Genomic DNA, 22,145 nt, shown 5'->3' with positions numbered 1-22,145 from the left:
GTTTAAAGTACATCCATCAAACATACAAAAAAAAAAAAATCATGGTAAGGTGGGGAATTTTCTTCACGGCCAAAGAAAAGAAAATATATAAGTATTACAGAAGGAAGAAAATATATATCTGAAGCAAATTTCCTGTATGGCATTCCCTGTTTGCAGTTCGGACACAATGTCAACAGTTATATACTTTTTTGTGTGTCTTTAGTATATCTACATATTTGCCTACTGGTTCATAACTGAAATATATCATCACATGTATACTTATCCCATATGACAGGTGCAGCAGCACTTGGTGGATCTGGCTTTGTCCCTGGAACACTTGGTGGTGGTGCTACCGGAGGTACGCAGGGGGGCCATCACGCGAGTAGTAGCGGTGGTAGCAGTGGTGGATACCATGCCGTTCAAGAGAAACCCTTGAAGGTAAGTTGAAACACTGACCTCTTAAATCTGTTCGCCTAGCGAGGCTGCTGTTAGTGTGATTTGTATCAGTCTGTGTTATGGCTAGGCAGGGGATCGAACCCGCGACCTTCCGCAACCGGGTCGGACGCTCTAACCACTTAGGCCATCGGGGCGGTAAAAAACTTGATCAGTCTCGTTATTTGTTTCTAACCAAGAAAAGAATAGCTACTGTTGCCCAGATATTACCTTAAATTTTCAATTAGATTCACTGAACAGACGGCGTCTTCTTCTTCTTCATGTATTCGTTTCATTCATTCCATCAAAGATTTTCTAAAATCTACGAGTTCGACATCTTCATTTTCAAGTTTTGTTTAATCCTTTTAGGAATGTCACGGCACAATGCTATGTATGATGTCATGTAAAAGTGAGGCCAGTTTGAGCAGTCATGTTGGCAGCAACGGCTGTAGGTCTTGCACTTGTACACACAGCCAGGGTAAGCAAGCAATCTTATGTAACGGCTTTAATTTGCTTTACATACACATTTACCGCTGTTAATACTGTTAACAACTGGATATTTCCAAAACATATTCCGCAGCAAATAATAACCTACCTTCTAAACGTCAAAGCAAATAATTCACATGTTAGTTTTTATTCATTTATAGATGAAGTACATCTAAAGTCAACACAAACTTCTCATGGTTTTCAGGACCTATACCTCCATGTATGTGACGAAAAACGTTCTTTTTTGTTCTTTAAACGCTTTTCTTATAGGATAATACATACATACATACATACATACATACATACATACATACATATAAAAATCACTGTGTAACTGAACTTGCAATTAAAGACATATTGTGTTGCATTTGTCATTTTCAACATTTTCTGTTTGTTAGGAATAATGTTATGTGCACTATATCCTACAAAGTAACGATGCTAAGTAAAATACTCATCAAATGTGTCAATTCTTCAATTTCGCAAACGGAACATAACACATATAAATGGTTGTTAGATAGAAGCATTTAGAAATAGGAAGTTTTGAGAATGAATTTTGCAGCAAATATTCAATAATCGAACTTTATTTTGATTAATTTGATAGAAGGTGTATTGTCGGAACAAGTATGAAAAATCCTATTTTTATACTACTGCGTGCGTCAAGTGGAAATTTTCCACAATTGATATTTTTCATCTTCAGTTGGGCACGATTCTGCTAACAAGTACCACATTTAGGTCCGACCTTTACATTTGTACACTTAAGTTTTATATTGATGTAGACTTTTGTATCCATGTTCAGCACCGGCCCCCCAACCAGTCATCCATGTCCAACAAACAAAACCTGTTACACACAGCGAATGCACCGGAACCAAACTTTGCATGATGACTTGCAAAACCAAATATGTACTGGGAGAGAAAGGTCGAGACGGATGTCAAACTTGCGCATGCTTGCCAGGTACTTTCATGCAATATTGTCATTCAAATGCCGAGGTATGCATCTATGAAATATACCTTTATGAAAATCTATACATACTTGGGAATCTTAATCGTAAAGGAATAGCATAATCAAAATTTTGCATTGAAAGATTATTTGGACTTTTAGTATAAAAACCTTTAAAGTTGTACACAAGACATCAAAAGTCTGAAGTGTCGGCAAATGTAATGCTTGGTAGTAGGAAAGGTAATATTAATACATTTTATCGATGGATATATCAAAGTCGTGTATCAAAATGCAAGTCTGTTGATGTTAAAGCACATTATGAAACAAAATACCTTAATCAAGCAGATAACCTAGTCATCTGACTGTCACATAGATTCTTTATAAGCACTAAAACATTTTTGTTATGCATTAACCTTTCAGAGTGGTAATACCAATTTACCCAGTTACACGTTTGTCTGTTTGCTTGCAGAAGTCCAACCTCCGGCTGTAGTTCTCAAACCAGAACCCGAGAAACACGAGTGCCTGGCTGTCGCCCACTGCATTGTATCCTGTCACCATGGCTACTCCTTATCCGGTCACGGTGATTGCCAGAAATGTACATGCAATCCAGGTATTTGAAATTTACATTTTGAAATTATTGGCTATTTCCCATAAATACGTAACTTTGATGTCAGCTGTACATAAAATATCCAATTCTTTTAAGTCAGTCGAGTTCCATTGGTGGTTTACTCATTTATTTCTCAGCTACGTGCCTGTCACAATTAGCAAGCGTATTACTTTGCATAATCTAAAGCAATCTAGTTTTAAAACAGTCGTGACTACCGTACATGGAGATTTCAACGCAGCTGAAATAAAACCCATACATTTAAAGAAAGATTTAATTTTTTAAATGATAACAGCTTATTATTTATGCAAATAAGGAGCATGCACTTTTTTCCTAGTTCAAAGAAGAGGCACAATTACTTTTTCCAGGTATCAGCACTGTTTGTTAAAATTCCTATTGCTTTTATTCAGATGTCGTATGGAAATCATATTTTTCCAATCATGTATTATCTAAATTTTCTCATATGAAAAGCTTTGTAACAAATATGATACATTTTACTCCAAAAATAGAAATGGCTGAAATACGGTGAAAATTCTAAAATTGGTTTGATATATCCAGCGATAATTATTTTAGTATTTATTAATAAATGAAAGTTGCAATCTATCTCCTCATAATACGTGGCATTGATTTGATAAATCTAATATAGACTTACGTCTTGCAAGAAATGAAGACGTTGGTGTTAGATAAAAGAATGAGAAAATGATATCATAATTATATCATAATTATACAGACACTGTCACGAAGTACGTAACCACAACATGTAATAGAAAGTGATTGCCGTGTCATTATGTATACTTCCTTTGAAGACTCTTCTTACCTAAGTCTGGTTTCCAGTTCCATCCATCTTTGGGACAAAACTCTTCCCAATTATCTGCTTAATGAAGTAGATTATGTTTCAAGCCGATATCCCTTTCTCCTTCTTCGTCTTGTTTCATCATCTTTCTAGGATAGCTTTCCCATTCGTCGTATTCTAGGATAGCCTTCCCCTTCGTCGTATTCTAGGATATCTTTCCCCTTCGTCGTATTCATCACCTTCTTCTATATTATAACCAATATGTTGATTTGTAACTGTGATTCTTTGATACCGCACAGAACCAACCACGGCGCCAGCTCCAGCACGACAGCTGGAATGTACTGCCACACTACAGTGTATGTTATCATGCAAGCATGGCTACCAGCTCGGATCTGCTGGCCACGACGGCTGTCCAGAGTGTGTATGTTTACAACGTGAGTAAGACGTTTCCATTTCTATTTTGCAAATTTATTATTTCAAAGCAAAAATGTTCAGTGAACTGAACCACTTTCTTGCCAACATTCTCTTTATTGCGTAAGGAAATTAATCATATTTGGAAAGGGAAAAGTTTAATTGTGCATGCAATATTGTAAACTTAAACGTAATGAATTTTTACCTTTCATAAAGACATGTATATAGGAACAACAGTACATACTATCTCATTTTGTCTGTCTAAAATTTGACGTATTTTGTTATCTTCCTCTTCAGCTCAGCCACAGAAAGTGGAAGTCATCCCAGTCAAGTTGGTAACGTGTTCAAGTGCCCTCACTTGTAGTGCTGGTTGTACTGTAGGCTACAAGTGTGGTGACGACGGCTGCCCAACATGTGAATGTATTCATCCTCATGGTAATATATATATATATATATATATATATATATATATATATATATATATATATATTGCTTCTGTCATCGCAAGCAAAACTTATATCTACCTGACCCCAAACTTCTTCGAGAACCAAGTCGCTATATGGCATGCATGAAGTACACGAACGGAGATCTGTAAAATTTGATTGACACGTATATTATACATTGAGATTTATATTATACATCAGATAACATTATAAAGGCTAATTTGCGATCACTTTATATTCTGCGGACGTACATTAACGTAAAACAACAAAATACATAAAAACGAGCTTACAAAATCATCAAGTTATACATAAAATATTGCGTGAGTGTAACGATTGATCGACCATGTTTCCAACTGATATGATCTCATTCTAAAATATTACGCATTTGAATTCGCTTTTAATAACTGATTAAAGTTAAATTAAGTGGCATATATAGTTGCGTCGTATCCAGAGGTAATTCGTGTTCGCATTGATGATTGTACTATCATGGTTTAATTTGTCAAATAACTTGAATTGTGTGACATACGTATGCACACTCAAATGATTTTTAAAAATTTATTTAGTGGTTGGCATCTTACACGTTACCGATGTCCACACTTCTAAGCAAGTCAGCTGTGCAGCAGCGTTCTCTTGTCCAGACAAATGTACGCTTGGTTACAAGTGTGGTGACGATGGTTGCCCAACATGCGAATGTCTTATAGCTGTCCACACAGGTTGGTTTTCTTCTTTATTCACATTCACATGCAAACTCATGAATATGCGCATCAATGTACATAAATATACACACAACATCTCGTGAAAAATAAGAGATAATTAGATGCAAAACAAGTTCAAGAGTAAACAAACTTTTTGATATTTGAGTTGAAATTCCCTTTTAATAATGCTTCATAGTAATTTTTTATAAGCAGATTATTATTAATACATTTAAACTCAACGAACAATAAAGTGGAATGCGTACAGTCTTAAGAATGAAGTCAGATTAATCTCAATAGAATGTCATGATGGTTGCGACACGACTGATCCAAACGGCGGGAGTACTGCAATGACTGGAGGAGGTGGAGCAGGAGCAGTTGGCGTAAATGGAGGACAGAATGGCGGGGGCGCAAATATGGGAACCGGATCTGGAGCTGGTACAGGGTCTGGTCCTTTCAACACAAATGGTGGTGGCCCATTCAATGCAGGCCATGGTGGAGTAGGGACGGGCACAGGGCCTTTCAATCCAAATGGAGGTGGCGGATCCAATGGGGGTCAAGGAGTAGGGAGTGGAACAGGTACAGGAAATACGATAATGGGGCATGCTAACGGGAATGGAATGAATGGCGGATTAGCAAGTTCACAAGGAGGTCAGATGATCGGTCTTCCTTTCTCTGCTGCGGCGGGAGGAGCTGGCGGTAAGGGCCCATTTCAAGGAGCAGCCGGAAATGGACATGGTGCTACGGGAACGGGATCATTGGGTTCAGGCACTGCAAGTCAAGGGATGGGTCCAACGGTTGATACATGCGGTCCGTTTGGATGTATCAGTCCTGATAATAACACATCCTCAGGAGGAACAAACGGTGGAATAACAAATAATTACGGCAGTGGAACACTTGCTGGAAGTGGAGCCTTTGCTGGAGTCTCAGCTACTGGCATTGGTGGCATGGGAGGACATCAGCCAAATGGAGAAAATAGTATGGGCGGAGCTGGGACACATGTCAATGGCGGAATGGGCAGCGGAGATGGTGGTCAGTCAAAGGGCCCGTTTGATGGGGTATCTGCTACTGGAATTGGTGGCATGGGTGGAGATGGTACCCAGACTGGTGTGGGAAAAGGACCATCTGGAACTGGAGGAATGGGTGGAACTGGATTGAGTAGCACTGACACCACTGGTGAATCATCAGGGCCGTTTGGAACTGGGGCATTTGCCGGTTTATCTGCTACAGGTATCGGCGAACTAGGCGGAGCAGGGACAGGAATTGGAGGCATGGGTGGAGATGGCTCACAAACTGGTGTGGGAACGGGACCATTTGGTACTGGTGTATCAGCCACAGGCATTGGAGGAATGGGTGGAGGCGGGGGACCAGGAGCGAGTAGTACCGACACAACTGGTGAATCATCGGGACCATTTGGGACGGGGGCATTTGCCGGTTTATCTGCTACAGGTGTCGGAGAACTTGGCGGTGCTGGTGGAATGGGTGCAATGGGAACAGACACAACTGGACAAAGCTCTGGGCCGTTTGGGACAGGAAATGGAGGTATGGGAAATGGAGGTATGGGTGGTAATGAGCCAGGTAATAATGCGGCTGCTGGGTTAGGTACGTCAGGAGCAGGCCAGGCACAGGGACCATTTGCAGGTGGTTCTTCCGAATTTGGCGGACACAGTGGAAGTGGCACAGCGTCTCAACCAATGAGTCCATTTGCATCAGCAGCGGCTGGTTCAGGTGGAACAAGTGGTGCAAATGGAATGATGGGTGGGGGAAATTCTATGATGGGAGGAGGTAATCCAATGATGAGTGCTGGGAACGGGAATGGTGGAGGTGGAATGGATAACGGCAAAGGACCATTTAATGTTGGAGCTGGAATGGCTCTAGGTGGCGGCGGAGGTTTGCCCTCAGGGGGATCTGGAGTTGGGTTTGGTTCATACGGAATGTCAGGAAATGACCCAATGTCAGGTCATTCCTTGGGCGGTGCAAGCGGTTCCACTAGCAGTGGTGCTGGAGGACTAGCTGGACAGGCAATGGTAGAAAAGCTGAAACAATGTCCTGAAGCAATGCACTGCGTGACTACGTGTCAAACCGGGTATAATCTGAGAGGTTCAGATCAGAACGGTTGCCCCATTTGCTCTTGTACTGGACATACGGGGGAAGTGATGCAGGGCCTTCCACATCAACAAAATGTCGGGACCATGGCAGCTCATGGTGGCAATACAATGGCGGCTACTAGAATTGGTGAGAAGAGATATTTTTGCTTATTATTATTTACTGTAATGTTAATGTCATTGTACATTTACTAATATTGAAAGAAAACCTTTTATTTCTTGTTATATCTCGCAGAAATGTTACGCATATAACTATCTTGCTGTAATTGACCGAAGAATATGTTGCCTATTCCTTCCAGTCATACATATTATGCAAGATTTTATTGTAATTTACTCAGCTTTGCGTATATAAATTGTACACTCGTACCTGTCCTTTAATGCAATTATTTTGCGATTAACGTATCTGATGTTTGAAAAGATATATCTTATTATGAAAACTTATATCTACTTAAACCTAAATATAAAATCTTACTCTACATATAAAATACATGCCATATTAATTACCGCTTATAATTGGGAGGGAGCTAAATTTATACACTTTACCTAAGGTACATTATTCGTCCAATGTGTATTGCACTATACATTTTCAGCTTCAATCCCAACAAACTGTCCTCAGTTATTCTCCTGCCCAAGAAAATGCTTGTCCGGATTTAAATGTGGCACCAACGGCTGTCCAACCTGCGATTGTGTCGGACATGTATCAGGTACGTTGTTCTTGTTCCATTAAGCAATGCTGATCACCTATATTTTATGCACAGGATAGATAAGTACCTGCCTTATGTAGCAACTTCTAGGTTACTTTTTAAGCATGTATACGATATTTTTTGACTTTATGGTTCTATCGTAGTTACGACGCCCATAAAATTATATATATATATATATATATATATATATATATATATATATATATATATATATATATATATATATATATATATATATATCCTTTAAGAAAAAACTAACTTTCTTTCCAGATAGAAAATACATATTGATCAAGTCGAAACAATGCAAATTGCTAGATAATTACGACCTCATGGAGTCTATTCCAGTAGCTGCAGATTTTCAAGGTGTTTTACCTGTGCAATATATTATGTTGTAAAAGTATACACTTAAATATACTGTGATCGTTTAGGCCATCGTTATAAATTGATACGTTTTCTCGATGTGTCTCTTATAGTATAACAATTAGATGTTTCAACTTCTTTTACAGGACAGAGTTTCTCTAATGCGCCCTTAGACTGCACTGGAGAGTTTTCGTGCAAATCGACCTGTACAACTGGTTACAAGTGTGGAAGCGATGGGTGTCCGACCTGCAACTGCCACCCTGAGGGTGCGTGTTCAGATTGAATCACCCTCCTCTCTGCATCGCCAGCGGATCAAGGCTTTCAGAAGGATGTAAAAGTTCTGAAATGCCTAATGTCCCTCCCTCACATCATCCAGGCTTCCTCTTCCACTTCCCCGTTGTAAATGTGTACTCCCACAGTTGTGCAACCTGGAAAATATTACATTTTATTTGTGCTAAACAAGTACTATTAGATAATACAGATGAAAACTAAAATGACATTGTCCTAAACAATCTCAATCTGCCCGAAACTAGTTTTATAATCACCAAACCCACGTATTGGAAACACTTTTGAGCACTCGCAAGGAATATATATATATATATATATATATATATATATATATATATATATATATATATATATATATATATATATTTCTTAAACGTCCAACAAAATTTGCAAATTATTGCGAATTAACTAACTACATGAAAATATAAACATGAAAGACAGAAGGGATTCCATTATGATGGAGGAACATATCCTGGCGGTGTTTGTAAAATAGTGAACACAAAGTTGTGACAATCTCTGGTAGGGCTAGAGTATTGTCATCTTGTTACATAATGACGTTCCTTTATGCAGTAGACTCTATATTATGCTTAAAGTAATTAACGTATACATTCCTATACCATGATGTAACTACATGTAAGCTTCTTTTGCATTTTGTTACAGAGGTTAAACCTGTTGCGAAGCCCCAAGCACCGATAACCCTTGTGCAGAAATGTCCAGCGACAATGAAATGTATGTCCACCTGTCACAGCGGTTACACTCTTGGTAGTGATGGAGCCGACGGCTGTCCTATATGCACGTGCATTGAAACTGAACGTAAGTAGTTCAAAATCAAAGCATAAGTACTTTGCCAGGTACAGTTGTGTTTGAGTTATATTCTACTGAGAAATATTGTAATCAAGGATAAGTGAAATTCTGTGTACATGATTCATGTTTTGGTTTTGGAATAGATACAGTAGAACTACATACAGATTTTTATCGAAATCTATTTATCCTTTAAATGTGTTCGACATGAAAAAAAGAATTTTGCATATTTCAGAATGTTAGGCAACAAGTTCAAGGAAACCAAATCAGTCACTCTATCCAGAAAAAACAAACAAAACAGGTTTAGCACGTGTGTAAATAATCGTAATAAATGATCCGTGCACCTTCAATTAGGGTTTTGGGTCGACATATTTTTGCATTTATAATGATCTTTTATGACAGCATGCCATGAGGGATGCGAATCCAGTTCTACAGCGATTGCAGTTCACACATGCACCGGTACTACAAACTGCATGGCAAAGTGCACGAACGGTTACACAATGGGAGCTGCTGGACATGACGGTTGTCCAACATGTCAATGCAAAGATGAATGCCACGAATGTGACAAAACAGAGCCCCTTATAATTCCAGTGGTTCAGACAAGTGGATGTGAAACGGGAACCTGTGAACACAAATGCGACGGAGACTGCAACCATTCAGGTCGGCTGCTACAATAGTTTCTGTAGTGTAAACTACGTACGACCAGAAATATCTTTCATCCACTATACAGTATTGTCCAAGCTAAAATTCGAGTGACTTTTTCATTATATGTTAGGCAGGTAAAACAAATAAACAACTGGCGACGAAACAGTGAACTGAGAACTGAAAACAGAAAATCCTTTTTTTAAGGTATAGATTTTAAAGCATCAACGAATGCCATTTTACCGCGTATCACCTTTCGTTAAATATCTGGCAAATTAAAAATGTTACTTGAAGCAGCATCATATCTAACAACGTATTCATCGATATTATATGGACAATAACCTATAAGAACTCAAGCACAATACAGACATTTCCAGAAAAGCAGTATAAGCTATGTGAACGTTCAATTTAGTACGCACTGCAGACATCGTAGCGATATGACTGAAATTCGTTTTAAAGCTACGTTAAAATTCCAAATCGCACATACCCCCCCCCCACTATTTATTAAGACTCAGTCATTACTGTACATTGTAGGGTGGTCCTTTATTAGGATCAATTAGAGCTAATTAACTGGACGTCATTATTTATCTAGAAACTTTCTTTCCTGCAATTGTATGTTACTAGCTTTTATCACAAAGTTTAATTAACGGAAATATGAATTAACGAACTCACTGTGTGGCTTATAGTTAGTCTTAAAACTTTTACGATCTTACGTATCATAAAATCTCTCGTTCACACGAGAAAAAGAACAAACAAACGAGATGATCAAAGAAACAAAATGTTTCCAAATGAATAATCGAATGCCAATGTAAACACATTAAATTTGACATTTGATACACATTTGTCTTCTGGTTTCTATATATACTTTTATTTTTAATTTGTTACCATTTGTTCTTAAGCCTTGAACCAATTGATTATGTTGCATATGTCACAGGTGGAGAGGTGGCCCTTGTGTCCAGTGGTGGAGCTTCGGCTGGCGGAAGTGGAGGATCAGGAGGTGGAGCTGTGGGCGGCGGTATGGCTAGTGGGGGAAGCGGGGGAGCAGCATTGTCCGGTGGCGGCAGCGCTGGAGGAACTGCGGGAGGTGGAGGTAACCGACATCCAATTTTAGAGTATATAATGCATTATTCAGTAGTTAGGCTGTGCAATGTTTTATCCTGATTTTATCAAATGGACGGTCCCTAAAGGGTACCTAGTATCTATTCTGCGGCTATGCTCTGAAACAAACCCCAAAATATTACTAAAAGATAACAAGGCTAACTTCGGTTTCGTTCCGTTAAATGGAAAATATCATAAAATTAATATGATCTGGTTTCAAGGGTTACACATTACGCAAAGAGAGAGAGAGAGAGAGAGAGAGAGAGAGAGAGAGAGAGAGAGAGAGAAGTGAGAGAGAACATAACAACATTGAGATTTTTTAAAACACTTTTTTTTGTATTTAGCACTCTGCCAAAATAGTGCAACAACCACATTTCCTGCCTAATTTAAGACCTTCACAGATTCACCTTTTGTTAATGATGTTAGTATTATCAGAACCTGTAAAAGTATTTAAGAAAGGTTCACTCCGCAATAAAGAGTACAATTATTCTCTTATTTCAAAATCTTACTGCTCTCTGCATTAAATATGCTAGGACATAAAATAAGAAAATTCGAATTTTTCATAAATTGTATTTGAAATGGGCATTAATATAATATTCTCTATATTCAGATCATTGCGAGCCACTAGCGCCCAATTGCCATCCTTGGTGCATAAAGTACGATGTGGCACATTGCAGAAAGTGCGAATGTCAAGGTATAGTAACAGTTTCAGGCCAAAACCTGCATACTTATGTCTTTAATCCAAAAGTTCTTGTATACATATTTACTTTACAAATCTGTACTTATTTTCTTCCATTTTTGTTTGCAAATGCCATCATAAAGTCTACCATTTCTGTTATGAAGTAAGAATCAATTTAAATTATTTCGAACATATATCTGTTGAAGAGCGTATTTTGTTTGTACGTGCACATATGCTCTAATGACAACATCCATCATAATACTAGAAACAAATTTTTATATTCTAAAAGAGATGGAAAGTTAAATTGATTAGTAATGAAAACCTGTACTAAAGTTTCCGGCATACGCTTTAACAGTTCGTGTTGTTATTGTTTATCTATTTTAAGTAAACGATTCATGTGCTGCAAATGAATGCCAAAGTAGAATTCTTTTGTTGTTCATATTACAAAGTTTCAGACAGACACTAATTCTTTCACGGTTTGTTTTTCAGGCACGTAAACAGGTCCATTACTTTATCGGAAGATCATCTGTTATTATGCTTTGTACATCTAGTCTTTCTGAATAAAAATATTTTTTTTATATATATTTCTTTTCTTGTACACTATATCGTTGTCTCCTTCAACCATCCATCCCGACTATCGTGATAATTTTCATTGGCTTGGACCACACAATTCCTTAATATGTCTTTTCGCTCGATTGGCTTTGCTCTATTAAGGTCGATTATATTATTTACTTTTCCTGAACATTACTACCGGAACGTTGTAAGCATGGATGGTTGAGACGATAAAACTCGCAATTGAGTCAATAATCTGTTCAGCCGTGGATTCAAGGAAACACTTAGCAGATATAATTAATTTTATATTATCCTGCTTTTCGTGAGAACGTCATTGAATAAGTGTATCCCTGTATATATAAATCATTTTCTAAATGTTTGATATTTACTAATTTCGGAAACTCACGATTCGACCAAATAAACTTATACAGTTCTCAAATATTTCAAATAGAACTTCATTTTAAATTTAGCTTGCATGTTTCATTTCGGCTCAGGTGAAAAACGCAAAAGATCATCGATTTGCATAAACTCTTTAGTCATGAGTTTTCTATTGTTGTAACCAAATTATAAAAAATGAAATTATAAGCAAGCTGTACAAAGATTGATGTAACCAAATTATAATAAGTGAAATTGTAAGCAAGTTGTTCAACGATTGTTGTAACCAAATTATAAAAAATGAAATTGTATGCAAACTGTACAAAGATTGTTTTAACGAATTAATAAAAAATGAAATTGTGAGCAAGCGGTACAAATTTTCATTTTATTTCCACATATTTAGTTTGTAACGACACAATTTTACTATACTTTCTGGAATAAGTGCTCGTTAGGGACCATTTTCTTGAGACATAATATACTAAACTACTCATCTACTGCATGCACATCGACTGTACGTTGTTGCTAATGAAAACGGATATGACATTCACAGTTGCTATACTGTACTGTTCTTTTTTGTGCTAAGAAATACGTTAACATAAGAAAAATAACAATACCTGTACATCATTTGTAAAGAGGCGTTAAAACATTTTTCAAATATAGGCAGGTTATATTCATATCAGTTTCCTTCCCTTTGATATCTTTTTGGCATAAACAATTGCTACGTTGGTAAAACATACCGTCAAAACGTTTAATAAAAGATAATGAGGGTTAGTGGTTATTTTGTAAGTTATAATTAATTTGTATTTCTACAGTATGTACAGATGCGCTACAAAATGCATTGGTTTGAACTTCTAACTGGAATATTAATCGATACAGGAGCATCATCGTACATGGATTGTGTGTGAACACCACTGGAAAGGTAATTTCACCAGTGCAAACAAATTTTACCCTTGAGATCAAACGTTTACCGCAGTTGTTAACTTTTAGGTTGGAATTTCAATATCCCACACCCAAGTGAAATGAAGGATTTTTTTTTCTTCACAATTCGGAACGAAAAATGAGTGTCGATGTGCAAAGGCGTATTATGAATACTGATGTAACCTTCTAACATCATTTTAAAATTTCCTTAATTTAAGATAAAACGTAGAAAAAATGGTGCACAGAGAAGAAATTCAGTGTAAACTTTAAAATACATTTCAACACAGTCAAACCGGGACATAGTAAAGGTTGAAACGGCTGTGCTAATAACAACACACAGCTGTGTACTACATTTAAATTGTGCAATGGTACAAATGAAAACAGGTCAAAAACGTATGTCCATTTTAGCCATTTAAATATTTGAGATTGAAAACAAATTTAAATGGTCATCGATTTATCCTTGGACATCAAAATTCTGATTACTGAAGACATTAATTTTTCGTAAATGCGAATTATAGACGGGATCTCTGTTGGTACGAGCTTCACTGATACCATTTTAATTGAGCTCTTAAAAGTACTGCAGAAATGTTGTGGAGATGTGACCAAAAAAATAATTATCACTCAAGTGAGCATTCTTCTACTTTACTGTTAGGTTATATTTCCGACTGGAGCCCTGAGTGAACGATTGGTCTAAAGCGTTCACCGTTACGGATCATTGCCATCTCACCTCAGCAGCAGGGAAGTTCTACAGACCAGACTGCCAGACCAAAATAAAGCTTCCTACGAGAACATTTCCCGTAGAAGCCTCAGATTTCAAAAATAAAGCTTCCTACGAAAATTAATTTGCGTAAATTCGTCCCCGATTGCAATTTTTTGTGAACAAAATCAATGATTCTGGACAAAGATTTTAGGGGGGGGGGGGGGAAATTTATTCCGTCGACAAAGTTTGCGAAGTTTGGCTGCTGATCCTAATTTTACCTCGCATTAAAACAATATAGTTGAAAATAATATGAGTCCGAAAGCTAGTACAGTTGGAGAGCCTCATTCTGCCAGATTAGCGCGAGAGCAATTAGCGGCATTAAAGAAGCTTATCCCGACAAAACAATTATTCAAGAGAAATGTTCGTGGTTACGAAGATGTACAACATGGAATTGCCGAGGTATCATCGAAATGGTTGAAGCCAGTTACGGGAACAATCGAGCAAGTTGTATTTGGCGACGAAAAAGATCCAGATACCAGGAAAAAGGGAATTTTTCCTATGTTGAAAGGTATTGAGGAACAATCACGAACATTACCCGAGCGATTAGCAATAGCAGCAGCAGCACAAGGGCGACAACCTGCAATTGCTTATAAAACAGGTAGTAAGGGAAAAACCGTATTAGGAAAACCGGGAGTAAAAAAAGGGAAGTTTAGTATCGAGAATTTAAGAGAAAATTTCACTGATGAGGGATGGGAAATAATATCACGACCGCTCTCGACACTGTATTCCATAGATCGAATTGGTCAATTTGCGGAAGATATGTTTAGCGTTCGAAATGAATATTTGACTGAAATAGGAAAGGGAAAATATAAAACCCGTAATAGTTGGTATGGTATGTTATATAAAGTTTATGCGGAAAAAACACAGGCGAGTGAAAGGGATCCATTTTTTAGAAGATTTTTAGAAGCAGCAGACGATAGATATAATCGTAATAAGCAACTAGCGGAAGATATAAAACAGCATACGAAGGAAAGAAAACAACAGGAGAAGGAAGAAAAAGCTAAAATACGAAAAAGAAAAGTAATACCACAGGAAGATATTCAACCACAGGAACCAATAATTCAACCACAGGAATTAGGAGCTAGACCAAAAGAAAAAATTCCACCTCAGAAAAAAGAGAGAAAATCAAAAAAGAAAAAAGATCAGAGTGATCAGGAACCAGTAACTCAACCAAGCGAATATAAACCATCTGCGGACAATGGTTCGTTTACAATTGATCCTAAAATATCAGCTGATAATTATTTGAAAAAGAATTTATTGTATTTACTCAGTAACGATGATTCAAGAATTCAGATGGCTGCGGATGATTCTCCGGAAAATAAAAGATTTTTTTTGAATAATAAGGATATTGCCGATAAAATTGAAGAAATTGATTGGATAGCGATAATTTATTTTGGTGGTTTAGGAAAACCAGTAAAATATGATGATGAAAATTTTGCAAAATTTTCATCAGATGTTATTAAATACAGATTTACGAGTAAAAGGAAAATTCCGTCACCTAAAGTGGCGAGTGACACGTTAATCCCCAAGTCCTCCCCCCCCTTCCCTTCAACTCCCTTCAGAACCATTACCCCCCTTCGACCCCAACCTGACAAACTGGAAGGGTCCCTTACCTCTCCCCAAAATAAGATGGGGTATTGATCCAACAGAGGGTTGGTTTTTTAAGGGTACCCCTTCATCTTCACCAGAAATATATTCGCCACTAACGTCGTCATCAGGGAAATCGTCAGGAGAAGTATTCGAGGAAGCGTTATCGCCATCGCAATTTCCAAAACCAAAAACAGGAAGCGGATATACCGTTTGCCCTGACAGTGTTGTCAACGACGTGTCTCGCCTTGAGGTATTAATCGGAGGAAAACGAGCCGGAAATAACTCTCGCGAAGTAATCAATGAAGCCTCAGATATTTGTCAGCGATTATTCCGCGGTGGCATCATTAATTCTCACATTTACAAGGAACTTGTCGATGAGCTCATCGATTAAAACAACACAATTGAAATAACATGATTGTTCACAAACATCAGCGCAGACCCAAACAGGTCCGCATAGTAAACTCTAGATTGCCCGTGTACAAATATATACACGGCAATGGATTCGGCGATATCATTGGAAGTCTCGTTACGCGAATAATACCTAAAATCGGACCCACGATCAAACAATTCGGGTTAAAAGCAATAGGAAAGATCGGCGAGACTGCTATCTCTGGTATCGGTAATTTGGCCAGCAAGGGCTTCAATGTTGTCAAAAGTAAAATATTAAATTTAATGCGCAAAAAACAACCCGTCAAATTACCTAGCACCAGAGAAATGCCACCCGAGATCAGTAAAGTTATAAACGACGCGGCAAATAAAAAAATAAACGATCTAGCGCAGGAAGTTGCTAAGACAAATCTAGCGCAGGAAGTTGCTAAGACAAATCTAGCGCAGGAAGTTGCTAAGACAAATCTTGCAAATGAAGTTGCTAACACAAATCTTGTAAATACAAGCTTCATTTCAGGCAGTGGTCTTCGTTTTAGATGATATTCTTAATAATAAATGTTCGCACAAGTGTCAAATGAAGTGTTCGACATGGACGAGCCTGTAGGCAGAGACACATCCGTGCGGGATTTCCAGTATTTCTCGTATGATGCAGTTGAACCAAATACAAATAATCGCTTGGAAATTCAAGTTCACGATACAACAAGATATTTTCTTCCATCTGAGGCATATATCGAGGTTGTTGGGAGAATTGTTAGGACAAATAATACCAACTATGGTAATGATTTCAAAGTCGGATTTGTCAATAACGGCATTATGGCATTATTCAAGAGTGCCACTTATATGATCGATGGAAGAGAAATAGAGTCAATTACAGGTAACGTTGATTTAGCAACGACGATAATAGGCCTAGCGAGATACTCAGATGATTTTACCAGATCAGCCGGTCCTAGTATGATGTTCGCCAAGGATAACTCCGATACCCCTGAACATTTACCGTATAATATCGGCAGACCGCAAAATGCTGCTAATGCTGCCGCCGCCGATGTTCATTCAGCGATGATCGCCCCCAATCCCGATTATAACCTTGGATTTGCCACGCGAAGAGCCATGTTGAATGGCGGTGAACGAAATTTTTCCTGTGCGATTCCGCTATCTCACATTTTTGGATTTTGCAGACATTTCAGAAAAGTTATTTACGGAGCAAAACACACGATAACTTTCGTTCGAGACGCTACTGGCAGTGACAAAGCCATCTGGCGAGAAGCAGGCGCGGGTGCAGGTGATGCAGGCAAAGTAATCCTAACTAAATTTACCTTGTGGATGCCAGCGATAGTTCCATCGATGCTCGAGGAAGAAAAATTATTATCATTCATGAATCAAGGCGGAAAATCCGTCATGTCCTGGCTGACAACGATGACCGACTCCTGCGATGTTAATATCAACGGAATATTTACCTGGCGAATTGCGTCACAACAGGGCGCTTCGGCACCTAGACACATCTTTGTTGCTCTTCAAGCCGCAAACAGATACGATCAAGAACACAGTCACATGATATTCGATCAATTTGCAGTAACAAATGTATCACTAAGGATAAACGGCCAGCAAGAACCATCCGAGGAAATATCAATTGATTTTGCCAACTATTCGACTGCCCGCGCGTATCATCGCTTGCTAAGTTTTATGGGCCGCGATCAAAATATCGATACCGGATTGCAAATATCACAGCTGGATTTTAATAAACTTTATCCCATCTATTACTTTTCCTTGGAACATCTCGACTTGGTAAAACAATCCGTTGTCGATATCCATTTCAAAGCTAGAATTAACACAGGTGGAAATGCAAGAGCCATCGCGGTGATTCTCGGTGATAGAACAATGATCTTGGAAGGAATCAGCGGCAGAATGAGAGTCATCGATGCTCCTGTCGAAAACATGTGACAAATTCCAAATTTAGATTAAGCGATTATTAATATGCCATACGAACACGTCAGTGTAACTCTGACCCCGGGTCAGATAAAAAAGCTCCAATCAGCAACAGCAAAGCGAAGCGGTTTGAAATTAACCTTGAAAAACAATCAGATTCACGGTGGGCCTAACAAACTATCACTAACTAGAGGTCAACGTGAACGTTTTTCCAAGGCCAAATCAGCGAATTCCGGCGTTCATCTGAATCTCTCAATAGGCGCAATCAAAGACATGGTCAAAATAGGCGGATTTCTTCCTTTTCTTCTTCCTTTACTGGCTCCATTAATAACAGGCGCAGTATCGGCCTTGGGTGGATTCGGGGCTAAAAAATTAATAGAAAAAGTTACAGGAGGACGATACGGTAAAAAAAAATATCATCGCGGATCCGGCCTAAGACTAGAACGACCCCCCTTGTACGGATCCGGCCTAAGATTAACACGCCCCTATCAAATTTAGATCTAATCAGCGAAGTAAAGAAAAAAAAAATAAAATTTTTCAGAGGCGTATTTATGCGAGATCAACTACCAGAAAAACCGAACCCTACCGAGACAGGAATAATAAATCTCGATGAAAATACCGGCCCTGGCACGCATTGGGTTGCCTACGCGATTAATCCTCGCGAAGTCGTTTATTTTGACTCGTACGGATTAGCACCACCGAAAGAATTTATCAACTACGTGTCAAAACTGAAACTTCCGGTTTGGTATTCGACTCTTCCAACACAAACATTAGCAGATCCACCAATATGCGGCCCAGAGTCAATTAATGTTCTTGACGCAATTTCAAAATCATCCGGCCCTTATAACAAAATTTTATTTGAATATACCGTAGATAAATATCATGGTTGACATTTACGGTAGATCCCTCTTCAGGAAGGAAAAGGAAAAGGAAATAGAAGGCGTCGATGTATCAAAATTCGCAACCAAGAGTGATATTAACAATCTCCTATCGTTGTCAGAGATAGATCCTGGCGAAATTGCTATTTTTCAAAATACCGAAGGGCGGTTACAAACTAGCAATGTCAAAATAGCTGATATAATCAAGCGAGACGAATATAACGAACGCATCGAGCAGTTTACTCGCCTGTCAGATTCGGTAACAAAATCCATCGCTGACGTCACTGATCTTATCGCGAAGTTGCCATCGAAGGCCAATATCGCTGATGTAGAAAAATCCGACAAGGAGTTATCAGCGGCGTTGCTGCTAAAAATCGATAAGGCAACCTACGATGATGCTCAAGAAAAATTTGTAAAACGACTAACCAAATTTACTAACGATCTTAAAAAACTCGACGATGCCTTGGGTAAACTTAGTAAAAAAGTTGACGAGAATATAAAAAAATCCACTGACACTTCATTCGTCGCAGATCAGCTAGAAAAGAAAAAAGTTGATCAAGAATTACACGATGACCTCAGCGATAAGGTAGGAAAAATTAACGATGATATCACTAAAATTATTGCCGATATTGGCGAAATAAAAACCACAATGAATAAGAAAGGCGATAAAGTATTATACAGTGATCTCAGCGAGAAAACAAAGAAAATAAATGAAGATATTGCCAAAATCAACAAAGATATTGAAGCGGCACGTGGATTGTCGCGTCAAGATGCCTACGACGATCTTACCGAGAAAACAAAATTCATCAACGAGGATATCGCCCAAATCAACAAAGATATTGAAGCGACACGTGCACTAATATTTCAAAAAACCGATAAAACATCACATAACGACCTCAGCGAGAAAACAAGAAAAATCAACGAGGATATTACTAAAATCAGCATAGATATTGATGTGATGCGTGAATTAGTAAATCGAAAAGTTGATAAAACATCACACGACGAGAAAACAAAATCCATCAGCGATGATATTAACGCGGTACGCCAAATCGTAAACGAAAAAGTCGATAAAACATCACACGACGAGAAAACAAAAAAAATCAGCGAAGATGTTACTAAAATATCCGAGGAAACCTCCGCGGTACGCCAAATCGTAAACGAAAAAGTCGATAAAACATCACACGACGAGAAAACAAAATCCATCAGCGATGATATTAACGCGGTACGCCAAATCGTAAACGAAAAAGTCGATAAAACATCACACGACGAGAAAACAAAATCCATCAACGATGATATTAACGCAGTGCGCCAAATCGTAAACGAAAAAACCGATAAAACATCACATAACGACCTCAGCGAGAAAACAAGAAAAATCGACGAGGATATTACTAAAATTAACGATGAAATTAACGCGGTACGCGCATTAGTGAATGAAAAGGTCGACGGATTCATTTACCTCGGTGAAATATCAAAATTGAGCGGGGATCTTATCATTGCGACTAAAAAAATTAACGATATGAACGCAGAAATATCGTCGGTGAATCTTCCAATATTAGCGCGTATTTCGATACCAAATACTGTAATAACAAAAAATCTTCCCTGTAATGTACCGTTTGTGCTGAGGACACAAAATATTACCTGGACACCCGAGAATGATTCCTTTAGCTTTACCGCACCAATTCAGGGTGTATATAGAGTATATCTTATTACGGGGTCAGCAAAATTTAACGTGACGGTCGAGCATCATGAAATTTATGAACATTATCCTGGATTTTTCATTATTTCCATGGATGAAAATAACACTGAAATTTTTAAACTAGAACCAGAAGGCAGAACCATCACGGAACCGGTTCATTATTTTGCAATTTTCGAATATTTATCGGTTTGGTCCGTAGTTGGTCAACCCGAACCAGTCACAGTTGCCGTAATCGTTCAACCCAAGCCAGTCGCAGTTGCCGAGATAGAGAAACCCGAGATATTTGAAAACGGAAAACCGATTTTACCAAATATCCGCAATTGATTGGATAAACTAACTAATAAATGACCGCATCGGATTACCGTTATAATCAGGCGCGATTATGGCAGGATTCGTTAAAAAAACTACTCGACGAGTATCAAACAAAAATAAAAAAATACCAGCGTAGATTAGTTATCATTGACGTCGCCGTGTACACGGTATCCGCGGTAGTCGCTGGTGCGGGAATAATTTTATCCGCGGTAACAACAATCGCGCCGATCGTAGCAACGATAATAATCTCGTCAACAACGACAATCGCTGGTGTTCTCAATATCGTAGCAAAAAAAATCTCCTCGTGCACGAGTGAGAAATTGTCTCTATACAAGAATAAATTATCCCAGGTCAACGACGCGTATTCAAAATTATCATCGCTGCTTTCGGAGAGTCTTAACGATGGCGTTATCTCCGATCTAGAATTTTCTTCGATGATCAGTATTTACTCCGAGATTGAACAAATGAATATCAATAATGTCCGAGCTAGCCCAGATCGTGACAAACACGACACCGCCGACAACGACGTTAATATCGTTAAGTTCAACCAATCCAGAATTTAGTATTAATTTTCCAACGCCAATTAGCGTCAAGGAAATTGCGTTAACACAATTGCGTGTCTACAACAGTTGGCCTAATATCAGATCAAAATCATTTGGTAAATTATTGTCAAACAATTCACTTGTTATCGCTAATAAAAAACGCGCCGATGGATCTCCCGATTGGTTCACTGTTAGTATACCAACAGGCAGTTACGAAATTGAGCAGCTGGATAAGGAATTTACCAGCAGGATATCAAATATAACCGGCGATGCTACTCCAGGAATAAAGATATCCTCACATGAACCAACACTATCGTCGATCATCGAGGTAGCATCGCCGTATATGGTAGATATTTATCATTCGTCGATTAGGACCGTATTGGGTTGGCCTGAAATTCCACCTGGGGAGATAATAACGCCAGAACCAAAAAAAGAAGATTTTATCAGCGATGAAAAAAACTATCACGGAATCAACTTGGACTACATCGATAAATATGAAAAAATGAAAGAAAGCCTCGATTTTCTTTCAGGTTCTGTGTATATGCTGGATTTGTTCGAGGATGGTATCAAATTATTGTTTGGTGAAATTATTAACGAATACGAGAAACAAAAAAAATTATTAGATCATTTTTTCCAGGAGTGTATATTTAACGTGCAAACTTCATGTACCGAAATTACCATAACAGTAGAGCGAATAAATAAATTAGCCGCTGATATGGAACTCATTAACAATCTAGCGACGGAAAATATACAAAACA

At 38.2% G+C, this 22,145-nt stretch overlaps 2 protein-coding genes across 2 annotated transcripts; both read left to right on the top strand.

The window, feature by feature from the left end:
- The first annotated feature begins 267 nt into the window (after positions 1–267).
- LOC149793210 (uncharacterized) lies at positions 268–11,951 on the top strand. The gene is made up of 11 exons (XM_089968963.1): positions 268–417; positions 781–859; positions 1,694–1,849; positions 3,531–3,665; positions 3,940–4,077; positions 4,649–4,798; positions 8,895–9,047; positions 9,438–9,695; positions 10,612–10,767; positions 11,386–11,469; positions 11,944–11,951. The coding sequence occupies exons 1-11, from the start codon at positions 268–270 to the stop codon at positions 11,949–11,951; spliced, it is 1,467 nt and encodes a 488-aa protein (XP_089825089.1).
- On the top strand, positions 5,128–8,229 carry LOC149793211 (uncharacterized). Its single transcript, XM_089968905.1, has 2 exons — positions 5,128–7,012; positions 8,093–8,229. The coding sequence occupies exons 1-2, from the start codon at positions 5,128–5,130 to the stop codon at positions 8,227–8,229; spliced, it is 2,022 nt and encodes a 673-aa protein (XP_089825031.1).
- Positions 11,952–22,145: the final 10,194 nt, after the last annotated feature.

This window comes from Sinohyriopsis cumingii, chromosome 8 (genome assembly GCF_028554795.1).
Source record: "Sinohyriopsis cumingii isolate HCF-2022 chromosome 8, ASM2855479v2, whole genome shotgun sequence".
NCBI lineage: Eukaryota > Metazoa > Mollusca > Bivalvia > Unionida > Unionidae > Sinohyriopsis > Sinohyriopsis cumingii.
Note: the sequence above shows the minus strand (reverse complement) of the source record. Positions and strands in the feature narration are given on the sequence as shown.